This window comes from Macaca nemestrina, chromosome 10 (genome assembly GCF_043159975.1).
Source record: "Macaca nemestrina isolate mMacNem1 chromosome 10, mMacNem.hap1, whole genome shotgun sequence".
NCBI lineage: Eukaryota > Metazoa > Chordata > Mammalia > Primates > Cercopithecidae > Macaca > Macaca nemestrina.
In genome coordinates, this window is record NC_092134.1 from 119,303,857 (window position 1) to 119,326,171 (window position 22,315).

The 22,315-nt window shown below is 33.8% G+C and overlaps 1 protein-coding gene across 1 annotated transcript in view; it reads right to left on the reverse strand.

The window, feature by feature from the left end:
- The window catches only part of LOC105492111 (ethanolamine kinase 1), a 61,976-nt gene that overhangs the window by 15,276 nt on the left and 24,385 nt on the right, over window positions 1–22,315 (reverse strand). The window contains exons 3-6 of the mRNA XM_011759028.2: window positions 14,146–14,286; window positions 12,177–12,319; window positions 2,013–2,096; window positions 68–228 (exon numbers count right to left, since the gene is read on the reverse strand). Of these exons, the coding sequence (XP_011757330.2) occupies window positions 68–228; window positions 2,013–2,096; window positions 12,177–12,319; window positions 14,146–14,286 (529 nt within the window). The remainder of the gene's footprint in view (window positions 1–67; window positions 229–2,012; window positions 2,097–12,176; window positions 12,320–14,145; window positions 14,287–22,315) is intronic.

Here is a 22,315-nt window from a genome sequence, read left to right on the forward strand (position 1 = left end):
AAAAAAATTTAGAGGCATTTTAAATTACAGTAAGAACCATTCATTAATTCTGTACATTTAAACTTACCAATGCAAACTGATTGACTTGAATGAAGAGTATTTCTACCTCCTTTTCAGTAACTTCACTCCCAAAGCCCTTAAATTCTTTGTAGGCTTCAAGGTAAGCACGCAGCCACTGGCTCTGGAGTTCTCTATCTGGATACAGACTATAGTCTACATCACTTACACCTTTAGAAGAAAAAAAAAATACACTGAAAATTTTTAAAACATAAACTCTTCTGCATACCTTAATAATTCCTAAAACCACCATTTTTTCATAAAAAAATGAAAAGTTCCATTTTGGCTAGAATGGTACATGTTAAGTAAATAGCATTTATTAAAATAATAAACCAATCATTCTGTATTTCAGCTTAAACGCTAAGGCACATTACTGTTGATCACCAAATCAATTCTCATGGCTTCAATTTTTCCTCAAAGTATGTAGCTAGAACCAGCTGCATCACAAACCCAAAATATGCATTTTAGGAAGCAACCCAGGAAATTCTTAAGCATGCTGACATTTGGAGAACCACCTCAAAGTGTGGCTATAAAACTTTTTAAAACATGACTCATGGTAAGAATACTTTTTTTTTTTCTGGAGACGGAATCTTGTTCTGTCGCCCAGGCTGGAGTGCAGTGGCGTGATTTCAGTTCACTGCAACCAAGAATACATTTTTTTTGAGACCTTATACATATAACCAGCTGATACTAAATTTCACACAACAGTATTTACCCCAACAACATTTTCCAACTCTGATATTTTGTTTCTCTTTTCCATTCCTTGCTTTGAAAAAAAAAAAGTCATTACCCCAAAAATTTAATTTCATGATCTGTAGTTTGGAAAATACTAACCTAGAAGACAAAGTTCATACTATTTTCCTTAGCATCCAAGGTTCTTTATAAGTTGGTCTAAATCTACCTCACTAGTACCATAACTTTCTAGGCTCCTTCATGAATTTTATATCCTATAAAAGTAGTTTTTTACACATCCAAATTCTACCTAACTCACAGGTTTTAGCTCACTTTTTTTGCTCACGAAATCACTGAAGATCACTGGAGTTTTCTATTTCATATCGACGGCAATGACTGTCTATATTAGTAATATGGTAATATTTCATTATATGTACAGCTAGTTCCCTTTCCATAGATGAGATATGTAAAAATATGTACAGCTTATATGTATATGATAAGCTTGGTAGTCCAAAACAACTGGAAATGTCAAATTAAAATTTTTCCCCAGAGTATTTCCCAGTCTGGTAATCTGAAGTATATAAAAATACATAAATACATAAACTTACACAAATATAAATTCAACAATAAAAAATTTCTACTATGTATAAACCATTCAGGGGTATGTTCTAATCTTTAGCTTTTACAGCATTTCATATTTCTAAATAAAGAGTGATAAAATGGATTTTAAATTATTTCCATTTACATTTAAAAAACTAGTAATTTTAATTTAAGTTAGGGGTAAAAATGACCAACTTTTCAATATTCACAGCCAAAGACAAAAAAAGGTTATTGAGTTTTTAGTGAACCAACATTCCAAAAGCCCCAGTTTACACTGGAAACAGCAAAGGCTTTTTAAATGCTTAAAAATTAGCTTCAAATCTTAGTTCTCTGTATTTTACTGTGACGTTGGTAAGTTTCTTTTTGATATGTAAACTGGGAATATTACCTTGTAGGGCTGTTGTGGAGAAAAAAATGAGGTAAGATTTATGAAGCACCTTATACTATGTCTGGGCTCAACAGAAGCCACAATCATTATCTTTCTCCTATTACTTTCTGATGGCAATTAAGGAAGAAATTTTGGTCATCTCTGCTTTCCTCCAGTGACAAACAAAAGCAAAGAAAAACGGTCAACAACATATGGGAAAATGTTGCTCCTGCTCCCAGTTTATTTGCTTTAAAAAAGAATAAAATATTCTGCAAATACCACTTCAAAGCTACATAAGTTACTCTATTAGTTATACCTGCAAATTCATTGAAATGATTTCCAATGTCATATGCCAGGTAGTTGTATCCAGAATATTCATAATCAATGAACTGTACATCACCTATGTGAGACACAAAAACAAAGACATTAAGAAATCACATATAAGATCAGAAAATCCCTATGCTATTTGTAATTAAATAGCTTCCAATATTTTGTCTCACTGTACGTGCTTGATTACATGCACTTCTGAGACAATACAGGGTAAGGCTGTGAATTTTATGGCAATGAGCTTTACAAAATTCAAATTATTTCTCTTGGTCAACAGCTTCTTTGTAAACACTAATGTCCACTTTTTTAAAGAAAAATGAAAAGACAGTCATTCTCCAAGTTTAAACAAAAGCAAAATACATCTTTCGCCACATGGGGGCACCAGTTACTTAAAAATTCAAGTTTAATTAGAAACAAAATTTTTATCTTTGAAAATTGCTAATAATCTGTGTAATTTTAACAAAAATTTTGATACTCCAAGAGTAAACTGACAAGCTTATCTACATATGGAAATAAAATATAAACTTTTCAAGACCTGAATTCTGTAAATCTTGCAATAATGCTATAATACTTGCTGAGCAAATTAAGTAAGATCACTAACAAGAAGTTAGTTGCTATCATATGCTTACATTTTCCTGTAATACTACCTAAGGTTTCCATATCTGAGCAGCATTAAGGTGGTGGTTTTATCTTATAAAAAAGCAAAAGTATGGTTTCTGTTAACGTTTATAAATGTGAGAAATTTTTACATAAGCTAAATAGATGCCTATTCTAAATTACTGCTACATATATAGGCATGTCATTATAGCTCTCCAAAGATAATCTAGTTCTTTCATACTACTACTCAGGAACTTTTAACTTTTGAGTAATATTATAAAGGATTTGCCTTAACAAAGATATAGGTCCTATATTCAAAAGAAAAAGCAAAAGAGACAGAGAGAAACCTTAAAAAAAAAAAATCAATGTGGGTCACTGTCTTCACCAGGGATCACAAACTCAAAGGCTTACAGGGTGTGGAGTTAAAATGGATATATGAACAGAGATGGCTGTAAGAATATAGAAAATGTTTAACACCTGCATAGTTACACTGTCTTCTAATCATCAGGCTTAGGTAGGAGAACAAATTCCTGGTCTTTACACATTGTTATTTATTTCCCAAATAAAAACAGCTTTTGAATTATAGTATCTTGATATACATTTGTAAGTTTAATTTTGGAAAGTATTTGATCATATTCAAACACAAAGAAAAACAAAATTATATGACAAAAAATGTCATGGCAAATTGTGTTTTACATAAAGGCAAATATTTTTAATATAATTGTATTTAATATATAATTCTAAACTTATATAAATAAGTCACATCTAGAATAAAATAAGTGAGAATAATCAGTTATAACCCAGTTATAAAAATGTAATGTGTATTATAATAATAAATATAAGATTTAAAAATATTGGTGACAATAAATCACGGCAATTCAACTACCTCAAGTATTATATATTTTTTTCTCTCTTTGTTTTTTGTAGAGACGGGGGTCTTGCTATGTTGCCCAGGCTGGTATTGAACTCCTGGCCTGAAGTGATCCTCCTGTCTGTATACCTGAATTCACAGAACATCACTCCACAAGTCTTAGAGTTAACCAAATCACTTTACTAAACTGCAGAATGGGAAGTAGAAACATGTTTTAAAGTTTCTTTTCTAGGAATCATTGGGAGTAGGAGAGTGAAGAGACAACCATCATGATAAAATACTCACAGGCATGAAAGTAAAATGAAATAAAACCATGAAGAAATCTCATTTTCAAAAATAATGACCAGGGAAATTACAAATGTCATATGAAAAGGAGATACTAAGTAGTAAACTGTGATCCAAATTAAAATATGCCTACAGAGAAAAAATATATATGTAAATAATGCATGTGGGGAAGGATGAATGGAAATAAACCAAAATGTTTAAACTATTAACAGGTGATAGACAAGTGACTTTTTTCCTTTTATTTTTGTTATTTTAAAATTTATGTACAATAAGTAATAGAAATAAATTAGAGGAAAAATGTTATTTTAGAAGAGAAAAAGATGAATTCCCTATACAAAACTATCAGTAAAAAGACTAAAACCAATGATTTCAGAGACATCTATCCACCAGACTTCAGAAACTCAGGATACAAGATTTACTAAGTTGTACAACTGATCTAACCTAACAGTTTTAATATGTAATTTTTAAAATCTGCAGCTGTTGATAGCTTTAGCTCTCTAAAACAAATTCTTGTAGAGCTCATATTAACTGTTACATGCCAATAAAAATACACAGCCCAGTCCTGAAGCTTACTTTTGCCACATAAACATAAGCTTCAATTTCAATTTTCAAAATTATATTTAGAATTTGGCAAATACAGTTAAAATGGCAGGTAAAACATGCCTGCTTGTAGAGTAAATACAATTTAATTAAAGCATAGCACATTTTAACAAAAGTTAAAATCTGTTTCACTATGAAAATTTTAGCAATGACTTTTTGTAGTAACATTAATTAATTAAAACTAGCCTTTATTTTTAAATGCTATGTTGAGTTTACAAATAATGAAATTTTAAAAATAAGAAAATGAAGCTAACAAGATACAGATGAGGCTGTTACCAGGCTCCGTGCATGTGAACAAGTGATGCGATAAACCTCCAGTCAGTGCGTTTAAGAAGCACGGGGTGCGCCGCCACATGGCAGCAACAATGGCATACCTAATCTGTAGCAGATGAAGAAAATTTGGCAAACTCACATTGTACAAGACACAAAGCTTAAAAGGAAAAAAATTAAAAAAAAAAAATCTGCATTAGCTATTCTTTTTCAAACTATTGCAAACAAAGTGGAACTCAACCTTAAATTTAATCTTCTGCAACAAAGTAAAATTTAAAAAGCCAACTTCCCGTAGTTAGGGTGCCAGAAAAATCAAATTACTGGAAAATGCTTTCCTAACAACAGAAAATACACTTTTTCCTTCTATAAAGTTAACTTCTGATTTCTAAAATTTCCCTTTATTTAAATGAATATCCACATCAGCAATAAAAATTAACTAGCTCATATAGCAAGATCATCTTGTCAGTTCTTTAAGATACGAATTTTTAATTGGGGTTTCAAGGATGAAAAGACAATTAGAATATTCCCTAAAATTTTATGTGTATGTGCACTTTCTTAGGAGGAGATTCTCAATTTTTCAGATTCTCAAGGGACCCTTGACCTTTAAAAAGTAAAGAACTACTACTTTAAGGCCTAGGAGTGTTATTTTAGTTATCTTTATATAATTATCACAACGACAAGCACATAATGGGTAAAGTATATAATTAATGGATGAAACTACAATTTGAATTTTCCAAACCTACATTTTTGTCTTTTATTACTTTATTTCTTGCGTATCTTTATCAGGGTAATCAAATCCCCACACTACTGGTTAAACTGTTCAAATCTTAGTAAAAGACTGAAAACAGTCTGCCAATTTTTAAGGTACTTTAAAACCAAAAAATAATAATGTATTACCTAAAGCTGTCTAATTATCACATGACATGTTTGTCTGAATTCCTTTATTTTGTTGTTAGGAGAAAGGAATAAAAATGAAAAGCAAAACAGTCAATATGAGAACCTGAAAAATCTTTCCAATTCACCCTACTTGCTCTGCAATGTTAGGCAGGTTCAAAGAGAACAATACGAAAAGCAACTATAATCCTAATGTTAGCAAAATGTTTTCTGTCTTATACAGAAAAAGGGAGTATTCTAGTCTGAAACACTTTCCCTTCAATCCTCATGCTGGTGTCCTGTAGTACTCTGTACCCCTTCACCAAGGCACTCATCATTCTAAATGTAGGTATCTGTTCAGTGATTGGACTTCTCCACTACATGACACACAGCCTCCTGGAGGGGCAGTAGGGTCCCCTTCCTCTTTCATCATGCAATCCACAAAGCAATCCCTAGGACACAGGAAATATTTAAATGCTAGTGGAAAAAATGGAAGTTTTGCAGAAAATGCTGACACACAATAACACACTTGCTGGGGTAGGGGGAAAGACAAAAAAGCATGGAAAACTAAAGGAAAAATGTGGTGTTTCTGACATTTTCATTCAAGTACAAGACTGAACACAGTGGGCCAGAATGCATGAATGAAAAAACAAACAAACAAACTAGTACCTATATTAGGTCCCTCTTTCTTAATAGCTTCAGGTTTTTACAGTTCATTTAAGTTTTTTATTATCTGACTTACATTTTATTTTCTGCTAACTAGTGGTTGAGAATACAAATTAAAGCAGAGTTAAAGATTAAACTACATTTAGAAACACCACCCTAGAAAACACAGTTTACCAAACACAAAAATCAATTTGTATTTATTTAAATTTTTTAAAAGTACCAATGTAAAAACTCTTCTCAGTCATTAAAACATGAATAACATGATAACTACTAAGCTTTCTCAGGAGTAATAGTAAGTGGATAAGATTTAGAGCCAAACAAGTGACTATGGGGACTCACCCATTTTCTATTTATATTGTGTAGAACTCTTAAAACAAAACAAAACAAAACCTGATTTACTCTTTAATTCCCAGAAAAAGCTTTCCTTTTCTTCTACTCATTTCCTTAAACAGCTGTAAATCAGCTTCTTGTATTTTGCTGACAGAGAAAATAAACAGTGATTGCCATTACTGACATTTAAAGTTACATATTAGGTATTTACATGAGCTTTTAGGAAGAAATGGGAGAGAGGAGGAGAAATGAAAGTCACCAAAAGTCATGAGACCAATAAACATTCTGAGAGAGCATCAAGACATGAGATAGAAATCTCAACAGCTTTAGTAATTTCTTGATGTCAGTAGTTAAATGATTAGTTGAAATTAAAATATTAGATTTAAAGTTAGTCATAGGCAATATTACAATTTGTTCTGCTTAATATAAAGTCTATTAAATTAATGATTGATTTAAAAGATGACTGATAATTCCTATAGTTTTGGAGCAAGAACCACTGCTTTTGGTTTCCTTATTATATATCAAATTCTACCATCATTATCATTAAGTATTCTTTTCTTACCTTTTTAGGATGTCATTTCACTGAAGGCAAGGAATGGGCCGCTGCTTACCAATCACCTAATTCCTGGCACTAACTTTTCAAAAATCTTGACAGCTACCATCAACTTCAGAAAGGAAGCTCACTCTTCTCCCATGTCCTGAGTCCTGTCAACTGACATGGTGAGAGTAGGTAGAGGCAAAATTTCTTCCTGTGATGCCTATCAGTTCCAATAACATTCGCATGTAAAAATGCCTACAAACTGCAGGGTGCTCATAGTATGTGTGCCTTGTGTATAAATATGACCCATATATACATATACACACATTTGTAATTCTAAATTAATATCTCAAGTTATAGTTAAGATAGAAACTGAAAGTTGCACTTAAGACAAACTGAATTGTCATATCTATCTGTTAATTTAGTCCTACCATCTAGCCTATAATAACCATTTTTCATTTTTTCAGAATCAGATACACTTTGTAAAACAAACGCTATAAACATAATACAGGGTTGGTGAACCATGTACCTTCAGCCCAAATCCAATCCACCACCTATCTTTGGAAAAAGTTTTATTGGAAAACAGCTACACTCATTTAGGTATGTATTGTCTATCGCTGTGTTCATGCCTCAACACACAGCTGAAAAGTTGCAATGGAGACTATCCAGCCCACAACGCCTAAAAGTTGTACTACACAGCTCCTTACAGAAAATGTTTGCCAACCCCTTTGTCAGTATAATAGCTACAACTAAGAGCTGCTAAGTCCTTGGTCCAGTGCTATATATTTTATATGCATAATCTAAAATCTTGTTAGCATCCATCTGAAGTAGATACTGTCTCTAAGTTACAAATAAAGCAAACTAAAGTTCTAGACTATCAGTAGCACAAAAACTGCCTCAGAATCTGTTAAACACAAAATTTCTAAGCCTATCTATAAAAATTATTGTTTAATTGGTCATGGGTGGGGCCCAGAAATCCAAATTTTTTCCCAAGTACCATAGGTGATTCTGATGTAAATTGTCAAGAACAGTCTGTGTTTACATAAAGACATAAAGAGATAAAATGATAGGTCTAATACTACTTATTTCTGTAAGTAACTGGGTAGGGATCTAAACTCAAATGTGCTTACTTCCAAAATCTATACTCTTTCTGACTTCTCTTGGTAGTAACCAAGCTTTAATTGTATCTGCTTTTAAGAGTCAGAGATTTTCTAGTACAAAATCTAAGTTACTATGGTTTAAACATATATGCAGAGACATCAAGATAATCCAGTATAAATTTAAGAAGTTTGCCTAAAATTTGTACTTCTGAGAAATTAAGGGTCTGAAACATACTGCAGACAAAGACTGAGCTTGATGATTTCAAGGCCAGTTCCTTGGCTTTCATCTTATTATGTTTTATCTATTGGTATCTCAAAGATGGGTACACAATAATGAAACCCGGAGCTCAAGTCATATGAATGACTTAAGAAGTAATAACAAATCAAACATGTTTGTGAATATGCAGCTTAATCATTTATTTTATATGGAAATTATCTTTATCTCAAAAGAGTCAACATGGCATTTATACGCTATAATAAGGCAACTAGTTTAAGAAGGTAAATAACTGCAGTCTGTATCTCTAGCTTTAATTACCCTTTTCAAAATTGCTGCCATAAGTGTTAATGCTATGCTACAATCTCAAATATATAAAATTTATTCCTGTGATGCCTATCGGTTCCAAAAACATTTGCATGTAAAAATGCCTACAAACTGCAGGGTGCTCATAGTGTGTGTGCCTTGTGTATAAATATGTTATGTATACATATACCCATATACATACACATCTTAATTCTAAATTAATCTAAATTAATCTCTCAAGTTATATTATAGAGATTAATATAAATTAATCTCAAAATTAATCTCTCAAGTTATAGTTAACATAGAAACTAAAAGTTGCACTTTTAGTGAACTGAATCGTCATGTCATATCTATCTGTTAATTAAGTCCTATATTTACCAGTTATATGCTTGCATTTAATATGCAAACATATCTACTAGTTATATTATATGCATATTATATTATTTGCATATTAAATGCAAACATATAACTAGTTTGCATATTAAATTTACTCAATATTGACTATTTTTGTCTATTAAATTTATTAAATAATATAATTCATACCTTTTAAGGCATGGTATCTTCTACTTATAGTAAACACTCAAACATGTCATATAGTTAAATTACCTCAAAACCATCAGCTCCTAATTTCAAATGTAACACTAAAGACTAGGCTAAGTAAGCGTCTTGTCATACTCTAGTTTTAGATTTTTATTTGAACATTCTAACCATATTTCTTAATGCTTATGTTTCAACTAATCACATAGAAATTACTTTTTTAAACAGATACCATGGGATCAAAACTAGCCTTCCTAGTGAACATTATAAAACCACTGGTAAGGAGATAAAAAAAACCAGAACATTTCTATAAGTAAGACACATACATAACCACAAAGACTAAGAAAAAAACAAATGATACAAAAGAGACTTCAATAAAAAAGGCAAATTCTAAAAAATGTATCAAAACAGTTCACCTGTACAGCTGTAAAAATTTTCTGTGAAAGGAAAATTTGACACAAAAGTATGATTCAAGTAACTTGGCACAAAAACAAATGACAACCTTGCATTCTTAAGGCTGAATTGAATAAAGATTTTATGTGAAAACATGGGAACTTTTCACATAACTGATCAATAGTTTAGAGATAAGTGACCATTTAAATAAAAAAGTGAAAATGTATTTTTTAATACCCAAGACAAAGTAATCTGATTTTTTTGGTCCCTTATTTTTTGGTTTTATAAACAAGTTTGTTCTGTGAAATGAATATGCAAAAGAAACTTATAAAAATAAAAATATGAAAGTTTAAAATTATATTCTAAAGGAAATAACAGATTCTCTTTGATCAACTTGCAGTTAAAAATAAAGCTGAGTGTCCACTTCAAATGTAAGATGAAGTCCCTCACTTGAAATTCCATTATATAAAATGTTTTATTAGGTCCTGCACTGAATTTACAAGCTCATACACTGCTTTAATGCGTAACTAATGCTCTAGTCTCACAAATGGCATTGAGATTTGGTTACCAGTATATAATGTAGTGCATATATACTATGATAATTATACATAATAGACAAAAAGACATTAAAGGACACTGTCAAGTACTTAATATTTTAGGGTACGCTCGAAATTTTAAAAATGATTCCACACAAGCATTTCAAGATGATTCAAAACAAAAATGTTAGTTCAGTATGTTTTTGAAAAATAGATCTCTAATCGACATTGAAATATCAAACATAAAAAATTCTCGAATATATTTTTGGCAATATGTGCGTAAGCCTACCACTCGACAGTGTACCTTTCGTTTTCTTAAAGTGAAAGTCAGCTATATCTATCAACCTTTGTATTTGAATAGTCCCGCCTTACACTCTAAGAAGGGTCATAAACAGTAATTTAATATAATTATGACCATGCTAATGTGAATTCTTAGGCTTTAGTATATTTACAACAGCGCAATTTTGATTCAAAATCGGCTCTTTCAACTGTAATAACTATCTTCAAAAACTGGTTTTCAGGCCAGGCACAGTGGCTCATGCCAGTAATCCCAGCACTTTTGGAGGCCAAGGCAGGAGGATCACTTGAGGCCACAAATTCAAAACTAGCCTGGGCAACACAGCAAGATTCCATCTCTACAAAAAAAAAATTTTGAAATTAGTCAGGCATGGTAGCATGCACCTGTAGTCCCAGCTACTCAGGGGGGTGGGGCAAGAGGACTGCTTGAGCCCAGGAGTTGAAGGCTGCAGTGAGCCATGATTACACCATTGCATTCCAGGCCTGGGTAACATAGTGAGATCCCATCACTTTAAAAACAAAACAAAACAAAACAAAACAAAACAAAACAAAACAAAACAGAGAAGGCCGGGCACGGTAGCTCATGCCTGTAATCCCAGCACTTTGGGAGGCCGAGGTGGGTAGATCACCTGAGGTCAGGAGTTCAAGACCAGCCTGGCCACCATGGGGAAACTCTCTCTTCTTAAAAAAAAGAAAAAAAGAAGATACAAAAATTAGCCGAGCGTGGGGATGTGCACCTGTAGTCCCAACTACTCAGGAGGCTGAGGCAGGAGAATCACTTGAACTTGGGAGGCGGAAGTTGCAGTGAGTCAAGATTATGCCATTGCACTCCAGCCTGGGTGACAAGAGCGAAACCCCATCTCAAAAAAGAAATAAAAAAGTAAAAAAAACTAGTTTCCTATAAAATGAAAACACAGTTTCAAAAACATTTTTTGTTAGTAAGAATCCTTCAACTAAAATTTCATTTTTAAATTTCAATTTAGCGTTGAAGGGCATCTATCATTTAGCAACCAAACCTCAAACCACTTTAGCCAATAATATAATACAACCGAGTGGTTCTTAAATATGAAAACAGAAAGAAATTGAATACAGTGTACAAATATGAACACAAAAACATTTCACCAAAAAGTATCAGGCTACCTCAAAAAATGTTGACATTATTTACCAAGATTTCTTGATTACTTTAGTAGACATAAATTTGAGAAACTACAAATAATATCTCCTCCATCTGTAGCTCTCTCCTTAGCATCAAAATAACTAACAAATCAACATATTAAATAGATAATGAGAAACCTGGAGACACATTTGTTTTTAATACTGTTGTCCTTCCCAACACTGTGAGAAAATTTTTCTATTTATAAAGCAGTTCAATGTCACTTTGTTGATTTTCCACATCCCCCGTTATAAGCAGGTACATGTTCAATTCATGAACAACCAAATAAGTTTTGCAATTAAATTTATAAACAAAATCATTTCATCATTTTATACTTAAAAATCCCACAGAAATCACAATCTGTTTCTAACCAATTCTAAAAAACATATTTTATACAAATATTAAAAGAATATATATCCTAAATTATCACAGTTACCGTAACTTGATAACCTAAAAGAAAATCTTTAAAGGTTTCATGCATGATCTCACTCCTTGCATTTGAATTTATTTTATTGATATAGAGATGAAATGACCATTAAGAACATAAAATAAATCAATTTTACTTACTGCTAAGGTCAAATACCTACCTTGTTTCTCATTGTAGATTATATTCTTACACAATAGGTCATTATGGCAAAGCACAACAGGTGAGCCCAGGTTGGAAAGAATCTCCTTCATCCAAGTCATCTCTTCCTGAAGAATCTGAGAGCTTGGGATATCACTTAGGAACCTTTTAGTTTTAAAAGAAGAGTTATATCTGGTGTGACTTTTTTTTCAAGTTTGATTATGTCAAAAGTTAGAATAAAGAAAATCTATATAGTAAGTTTAGACATGAATAAGAGAAACTGAGCAGCAATTAAAATGTAGGACAAAAGTTAAAAAAAAAATCACTAAAAACTTGTGTTTCTAAGTGATATACATAGGTAATAGTTAACAATTACTAAGTACTATTCTAAGTAATTTACATTTATGTCAATTTTATAGATGACAAATCAAAGAGACAAAGCATTTAATAAACAGAAGTTTAAGAATGTTATTTAAAGTTACAAAGACTATTTTAAAAATTAAAAATACGTATTTCAAGGTTGAAAGGGTAAATGCAATATAAATCTAAATTCTCAGAAAAGTCAAAAGATTACTGTCTATAAAAGTTGATAAAAAAGAAAGTTATCCTTATATAATCCAGTTATGTTAAAAACAGAACTATTACAGAAATCGCCACAGAGTAGTGAGACTGTGAAGGGTGGGAGGCAGCATGGTGAGCTGGACTAGAAATTGTGGCTTTTTGTCCTGTCCTCATCTATACTGATTATTATCTACACTTGTATTAATTTAATTAAAAAAATCAAAGGAAACAAAATTGGCTGCTACCACTCATTCCTCAATAGCACCAATCAGGCTTACAAAACAGCTATACTCCTTCCCTCCTTCCCTTAATACTTGATGACGTCTTGATTCTTTCTCCAAAGTCTCTCGAATTACTCCTTGCCTCTCCATTAACAGTACAAATACAGATTCTTTTTACATTACTTAATTTGCCTGTTCAGGTGGTTTCTACCTATATTTTCCCCACTACTGTATTCTTCTCTACGTACAACTTCCACAAGTAGTCCTCATATGCTCTTTTCAAAATGGTATGACTGGTCAAAAATGCGGTGCTTTTTTTTTTTTTTTTTTTAAAGGTAGTGTTGAATGAAAATTGTGGGATTCAAAGGATTATAAAACTTATAATCATGAACAAACAAAATGGAATAAAAGAAATACAAAATGTATTTAATATTTTAATTGTGTGTTATGTTCTAGCTGTATTATTTTCTACTGGGGTAAGGGTTTTCTTCCTATTATTTACCATAGTACACCTCCAGCTTTTCCAAAGAATCATTAACCTTAAGGATTTCAAATAAACCTTGGAGAGCCTAGGAAAGAAATACAACTCTAATAACCTTCTTTGAATAACAATAGTAATTTTTAAAACAGCAGCTACCTCAACACTTACGTGATGACCAGGCACTGTTATAAACACCTTTACATATACTATCTCGATCTTCACAAAACCTCTCTAGGGTTAATACACTACTACTGTAATTTCCATTTTATAGATAAGAAAACAGTTAGGTAAGTTCCCTAGTTGAGTGAGTTACACAACAGAAATGTTAACCAGTAGGACTGAGATTTAATCTGTTTGGCTCCAGGCTCTTGTGCTCTTATTCTATATAATACTAGACTTGCCTCTCAATTCTGCAGTATCTTAAAAAGTCAAGAAAAATCTTGCTTCACCATTACCACCTACCTTTTTATTTTTAAATGGTGTTCCCCTACTTCCACCTCTGCCCCTTGCTGTTGTAGGGCATATTTTTTGGAAGGGGACACTGAGGGGGACAAAGAGGCAGTTTTTTCTGTAGTGCCATCTGACAGCCAAAGAATCAATGCTTATTTTACTTCAATGCAAAGAAAGAAAACCTGATTTTATACAATGAAACTTTACAATTACCTTTGAAACCCTATCATAGAGCAAAGCAACATAAAACATAATTTCAAATGTAAAAATAATTGTACCTTTTATTAATGTCTTCATCTACAAATCCTGTGGGAATGAGAGAGAAATACTTTCCCATCTTTAGCCAAAGATTAGATTTGGGGATCCAGCCATTGTGTGCATGGATAGCATGGATTTTAGCAAGCTGACGAGCTATTAGCCTGTTTAAAACAAAACCGCATAAAAAGAAAAACTTAAGTATCAAAAAGGTCAAGTCTACTGACAAAGATTCTTGATGAAACTTGAGTCAGTCTCCTGAATCTTCTTGTAGACCTACCTGTGCTCCCTGTTGTTAAAACCAGTTTTAGCAAGAATCCTACTGAGTCCGTTTAGCGAGAGTATCCCCACCCTTGATATCTGATCAGGTTCCTTATCCTTCACCATTCCCCAAATTAATTACTCTGGCCATCTTCAGCAAGAACCATTAGGTTGTTTTACCCAGAAACCCCTTACTCTGATGTTACTCTTAATCTTCCACCCACCAACCCCTACCCTGCTCCTTGGATATACATTCCTACTTGCGCATGCTGCATTTGGAGTTGGGCCCAGTCTCTCTTCTCCAATTCCAAAATCCCACTGCTGTGGTCCCTATACCTGTAACTCAATGATTCTGAAGAAAGTCGGCCTTATCATGCTTTAGCAAGTATCACTAATAATTTTTTCTTTAACAGTTATGGTGCTGTGACTCAGAATCAAATTCATCACTGGACCCAGGACCCTATGTTTGCACTTTTGAATTCACTTCTGACTGACTGATGGGGATCCATTGGTGAATCAGATTCCTGAACCACTGAATATCCATTGAAGCTGGTAAGAACTTTAATACTTAAGATTTTGAGCGTACTCTCTGAAACTAGATTTGAGTCCCAGGCTTCCTTTGAAAGGTACCTCCTAGGCTGGAGGTCCTTCTTTCTGTCTCTCTTTGAGGCCCCTCTGTTCTCTCCATTGGATCCTGCTTCTCCCATGTGAACTTCTCTGTCCCCTGAAATCTGTCTTTTCGAACCTCGGCTCTACCAGCTCTGTCTACCCAGTTCTTGTTAGCATGATTTTCCTAAGGAACTTCAAAACAAATTAATTACACAGGAACTAACAAAATTCTGATTTAACTGGCCTGGTGTGCAGCCAGGACACTGAGATATTTAAAACCTTCCCGAGTCATTTTAATATGTAAAAACATTTGAAAACCACTTAAGGCCCACAGAGAATCTAGCATTATATCAATCCTTAAATAACACGTTTAATATTACATTTCTATATTATTGTGAATATTCTTGTTTTTGTTTCATTCCTAGTAACTAAAGAGTCCTGATTTTCCTTTGGAGAAACTTCTGTCCCTCTTACTTTTAGTTCATGTCATTACTACAGAACTGATTTCAACCCTAACTGCATCCCATGTCCATCACTCACTTCAATAGTGAGTGAACATATGACCCTGACTTGCTCAGAGCATTCTATCATTCAGGCTGGTTCAGCACATATCACCCAAGCCAAGCCAGAGACTTGATCTCACTTTTGTTGAAGCTATTAGAAAATTAGGAAAATTTTCCCCCTGGGGTGGTTAAACTGGTCAGAGAAACCAACTGATATTATTATGGAGAATCCTAAGGAAAGTTTGCAAGAAAAAAAAAAGGTAAAAGAATAAACAGAATAAAGTGATATTCCTAATGACATTGTTAGAGTCCCTGGATTTACCCCATGTTTGAACTCAGTATTCGCAATTACAAGTACCAATAAATTCCTTCTCCTTTATGTCACTGTAAATTGTCAAATTATCATCCTCAATCAACAGTATTAGTCTCATCTTTAATCTAATACATTATTAAAATATTAAAATCCATAACCTTTTTATATATGTGTACTTTGGTTCATACCTCTCAAACAAATGAGTAAATAAACATTTACTTTTACAAACTAAATCATTTTGAATGACCCTCCCTAAGACCATAAACTCATGTCCACAAGAATACAGAAAACAAATTATTTTTATGTCAGTCGCATATATACACAGAAAGTAAGCCCAAATGAACTGTGGTACTTAAGCACCAGGCAACTTGATGAAAAGGCCAGGTGGTGATAAAATCAAAACAAAGGAAAGTACAAATGCATGCATGTACACGCATGCACACACAGACACACACACACTTTAAGCCAGTTAAAACTGGTTTTAAAACTTCAGAGAAGAGGGGGAAACAAAAAGCTTGAATAAAGATACAATCTGTGTTACATGAAACACAAGGGGTGATCTGTGTCAACAGAATATTATGTCTTAGAAATATTTACTAAAGAAATGAAACAGATGATTTAGGAGGGGGTCACACATATTTAACTCTAACAAACTTTATTTGCTGTGATTTTTTAAAAATAAATGAATAATAATATCATTTCTAACAGTTTTACCCCAGGGTTTATATGAGACCTTGATTTGGGGTCTCTTACAAAATGTAATTTTCCTTTTTGCAAAGGGGACACACATTGCTGGAACAGACAGAACTCCATGACTTCCTCATCTGCTCCATGCTGGATTCAGAGCAGGTGGGAAGAGAGGCAAATGTCTGGGAGAGCAGAAGGCCCGTGTCACTGGAGGGCTCGGCACAGTAGTTCTGCTTTCAGTGAATAAGCAAAACTCAGGGAAGTAGCCATCCAAGTGCTGCAGTTATTTCGAAATGTTTTCCCAGCAGTCCCTTTAGAACTCAGCCGTTTCTGCTCTTCTGATCTGAAACGATCAGTGTAAGCTTACTGAGATCAGGAGACAAGGAGGCCCTGCACATCACACGGATAAAGTCAGACAACTATAATACTTTTGCTGCCTCAAGTTGTTTTTTAAATAAAGTATTTTGAAGTTCATGAGAATCATGCTGCAGTATGGTCATTCCAGGGCAAATATATATTTCAAGATTAATCTAAAGCAGTTTTTAAATTACTTCAATTTTCTGTGTACTAAAAAAATGTAATGTTAGAAGTTGTCCAGTTACTCAGCTGATAGTAACTGAAATGTCAGGTGGATTAAAATCTATTTTGGATTTTTAATAATCTCATGTACTAATAATTGTAACAAACAAAAAGGTTTTCTTACACAAAAACCAAATGAGCATCCACTTAAAATACTGCCTATTCTTTGATAATAAAGCCACATCACCTTCTTCTCATACTCCAGAATTCAAGCCAGTATCTACAGGTCTCAAAATTACTGGTCTTTTTTATCTTTTATATAACACAATTAACATGTAAAGTGTCTTAGTCCTTTCAGGCTGCTTTAACAAAAATGCCATAAACAAGGTAGCTTATAAATGACATAAATTTCTTTCTCACAGTTCTGTTCCTCACAGATGGCACCTTCTTGCTGCGTTTTCGCATGGTAGAAGGGGCAAGCAAATTTCTTTGGGCCTGTCTTATAAGGGCATTAATGCCATTCATGAGAGCTCCACCCCCATGACTAATACTGCCAAAGGGACACACCTCTTAATACTATTTCACTGGAATCAGGTCTGAACAAAAGGTTTTTGAGGGGATACAAATATTCAGATCATAGCAGAAAGGAAGGCAGTTGATTTACAATACAAATCTTCTCACGGAAATAAGTATACTTCGATTGTAACCGTGGCAGCCACCTATATACACTTAAAAACTAGGCTTTCTGAAGAGATTTTAAAAAATTATGACCTAATCACAAGTTCCATACTCATCTAAAATTTTTAATTAATAAGGACTGAACAAAGCATGAAAATTTTAAAGAATGATTTTTAAGAAAATTAACAGTTTTTACTAAAAATCGAATTCAGCAAAGCTGCAGAACAGAAAATCAACACAGAAAAATCAGTTGCACTTCTACACCATTAACAATGAACAATCCAGAAAAGAAATTAAGAAAACAATTCCATTTACGATAGTATCAAAAAGAAATAAACACTCAGGAATAACCGTAATTGAGGAGGTGAAAGACTTGTAAATTGAAAATAATAAAACACTGCTGAAAAAAATTAAATACACAAATAAACAGAAAGACACCCCATGTTCATGGATTGGAAAACAATATTGTTAATTTTTCAATACCACCAAAAGCGATCCACAGATTCAGCGCAATCTCTATCAAAATCCCAAAGGCAATTCTTGCAGAAACAGAAAAATCTATCCTAAAATTCATGGACTCTCAAGGGACCCGAGAGTCCATGACACTGAAAAAGAGTAAAGTTGGAAGTCTTACACTTCCTGATTTCAACTTATTACACAAAGCTGCTGTAATCAAAACAGTATGATGCTGTCACAAAGAAAAACATATAGATAAATGGAATAGAGCAGAGAACCCAGAAACAAATCCACAATTATACAGTCAAACAGTACTCAACAAGGGTGCCAAGAACCTTAAATGAGGAAAGGACAACAATGGGAAGAGAAGAACAATGAGGAAAGGACAACAAATCGTACTGGGAAAACTAGACATCCACATGCAAAAGAATGAAGCTGGCCCCTTTCCTTACACCATATACCATATACGAAAACTAACTCAAGATGGACCAAAGATCTAAACGTAAGAACTAAAAGTATTAAAACGCTCATGAGAAAACAGGGATAAAGCTTCATGACACTGGATATTTGGCACTGATTTCTTGGATATGACACCAAAAGCACAGGCAACAAAAGTAAAAATAAACTCTACCACATCAAAATTAAAAACTATGCACCAAAGGACACAATCAAAAGACTGAAAAAGCAACCTGCAGAATAAGATAAAATATTTGGAAATCATGTATTTAACAAGGAGTTAACATTCAGAACATGTAACAAACTCCCACAATTCAACAACAAAAAATAACAAATAACCCCATGAAAAAATAGGCAAAGGACCTGAATAGGTGATTCTCCAGAAAAAGTAAACAAATGGTCAATAAGCATATGTTCAACATTACTACTCATTAGGCAAATGCAAATCAAAAGCACAATATGATACCACCTCATATCCATTAGAATGGCTACTATAAAAAATAAAATAACTGTTGGTAAGAATGTAAAGAAATTGGTGCCCTTGTGCACTGTTGATGGGAATATAAAACGCTACAGCTATTACAGAAAACAGTATGGTGGTTCCTCAAATAATTAAAACCAGAATTACCATATGATCTAGCAATTTCACTTCTGGGCATTTATCCAAAAGAACTGAATGCAGGGTATCAAAAACATATTTACATATTCATGTTCACAGCAACATTATTCACAATAGCCAAAACTGACTAGCCCAAGTATACATCCATGGATGAATAAACAAAATGTAGTATATAAATACAAAGGAATATGATTAAGCCTTGAAAAAAAAGAAAATTCTGACACATGCTACACAACATAGATGAACCTTGAAGTGTTCATGCTAAGTGAAATAAGCCAGTCACAAAAAGACTTGATTCCACTGACATGATGTACCTAAGTAGTCAAATTCCTAGGGATAGAAGGTAGATGATGGTTGCCAGGGGCTAGAGGAAGGAAGGAAGATTTGTTGTTTAAAAAGCATAGAATCAGCCAGGCCTGGTGGCTCATGCCTATAATCCCAGCACTTTGGGAGGCCAAGGTGGGCAGATCACCTGAGGTCTGGAGTTCGAGACCAGCCTGGCCAACATGGTGAAACCCCGTCTCTACTAAAAAATAAAATAATTGGCCGGGCGAGGTAGTGGGCACTAAAAAAATACAATAATTGGTAGGGCGAGGTGGTGGGCACTAAAAAATACAGTAATTGGCAGGGTGAGGTGGTGAGCACCTGTAGTCCCAGTTACTTGGGAGGCTGAGGCAGAAGAATCGCTTGAACCTGGAAGGCAGAGGTTGCAGTGAGCCGAGATTGCACCACTGTACTCCAGCCTGGCCGACATGGCAAGACTCTGTCTCAAAAAAAAAAAAAAAAAAAAAAAAAAAAAAAAAAAAAAGAATTGCAATTTTACAAGATAAAAAAAAAAAAATTTCAGGAAATTAGTTGCACAACCATGTGAATGCAGTAACACTACTGAGCTGTACATGTTAAAAAACGGTTAAGATGGTGACACAGGAGCCAGGAAGAAATTATTTAGGCAGATAGTGAAGGTAAAGGAGTTATCGGCAAGGGCTCCCTTTTAATAGAAAGCAGCCCCCAAATCACTTCTAACAAAGAGTGGCCTGAAAATTCAAGCTGCAGACATAGATAAGCAAGCTAGAAGCTTGCATAGGTAAATGCCGGCAGCTGTGCCAATAGAAAAGGGCTACCTGGAAGCCAGGTATATTCAACATGGAGCCTCCACATCTTCCCTTTTCTTTGTCATCATGTGTCCAGTAAAAGAAGCAGGCAACATGGCACTGGCCAGGTAGAGAATCATCTGCATAATAAAAGATTAAAGTGGGGCCACCAGCTTCTACACGCTTTATGCAAAAGGCACACCTGGTCCAACCAATCTTTCGTGCCCTATGCAAATCCAACACTGCCTCCTCCAGTTAATCTATAAAACCCCGTGCGTTTCAGCACAGAACTGGCAACCCATTTTCTCTGGGACCCCTCTCTGCACAGAGAGCTCTTCTCTTTCTTTTGCCTATTAAACTTGCGCTCTTAATCTCACTCTGGTTGTCTGCATCCTAGTTTTCTGTAGCTGTGAGACAACCAACCTCAGGTATTACCCCAGATAAAAATGCTGCTTCAATGGTAAATTTTATGTTGTACTTACCATAATCAAATTTTTTCAGATCAACTATAAACAAATCAAATTTTTATTAACTAAATAAAATGCTCATTGAAAAAGAAGAGTTCTTAGAAACACTTTAATCAAGTGTACCTCAATTGTTTTCTATTAGCAAATATCATATACAACAGAAAACACTACATTTTTGTATTTCCTATTTATTTAAAACATTATTTTTAAATGTTTCTTTTTTATATATTTGCTGACACAAAACATAAGCAAATCAAATCCAACAATGTATAAAAATAAACTATACACTGTGACCAAGTGGGATTATCTCAGGTATACAAGGCTGGTTCAATATTTGAAAATTAGTTAATGTAATCCATTACATTAACAGACTAAAACAGAAAAATCACACGAACCTATCAACATGTGCAGAAAAAGCATTTTGCAAAATCCAGCACCCATTATCATAAAAACTCAGCAAACTAGGAATAAAGAGACAGTATCTTCAATCTGATAAAGAATATCTACAAAAAAACTACAGCTAACATCCTACTTAATGACAAATAATTTGAAGATTTCCCACTGAGATCAGGAATAAAGAAAGAACATCACTTTTTAACCAATCCTTCTTAACACTGTACTGAAAGTTCTAGCTAATGCATTAAGACAAGAAAAAAAAGGCCGGGCGCGGTGGCTCAAGCCTGTAATCCCAGCACTTTGAGAGGCGAAGACCGGCGGATCACGAGGTCAGGAGATCGAGACCATCCTGGCTAACCCAGTGAAACCCCGTCTCTACTAAAAAATACAAAAAACTAGCCGGGCAAGGCGGCGGGCGCCTGTAGTCCCAGCTACTCGGGAGGCTGAGGCAGGAGAATGGCATGAACCCGGGAGGCGGAGCTTGCAGTGAGCTGAGATCCGGCCACTGCACTCCAGCCTGGGCGACAGACCGAGACTCCGTCTCAAAAAAAAAAAAAATAAGAGGCAAGAAAAAAAAAAAACTGTCTTTGTTTGCAGACAACATGATTTTCTACGGAGGAAATCTAAAAGAATGGATCAAAAAAACCTCCTGGAATAAGCAATTATAGCAAGCTTGCAGGATAAAAAAAAAAATATATGAAAGTCAATTGCTTTCCTACATACCAGTAATGAATAGTGAAATTTGAAAATAAAATGCACTCCTTTTACAGTAGCACCCCCCAAAATAAAATACTTAGGTATAAATCTAACAAACTATGTACAAGATCTATATGGGGAAGATTATAAAACTATGATAAAAGAAAGCAAATAACTAAATAAGAGATATTCCATGTTCATGGATAAAAAGACTCAATACTGCCAAGATGTCAGTTCTTCCCAATTTGATCTACAGATTCAGCGCAATTCCTACCAAAATCCCAGCAAGTTATTTTGTGATATCGAAAAACTGATTCTAAAGTTTACATGAATAATGTATCCCAAATATACACAATTATTATTTGTCAATTAAAAATAAATTCTTAAAAAGTCAATTTTAAAATGTAAAAAAAAAAGTTTTTATAGAGAGGCAAAAGGCCCA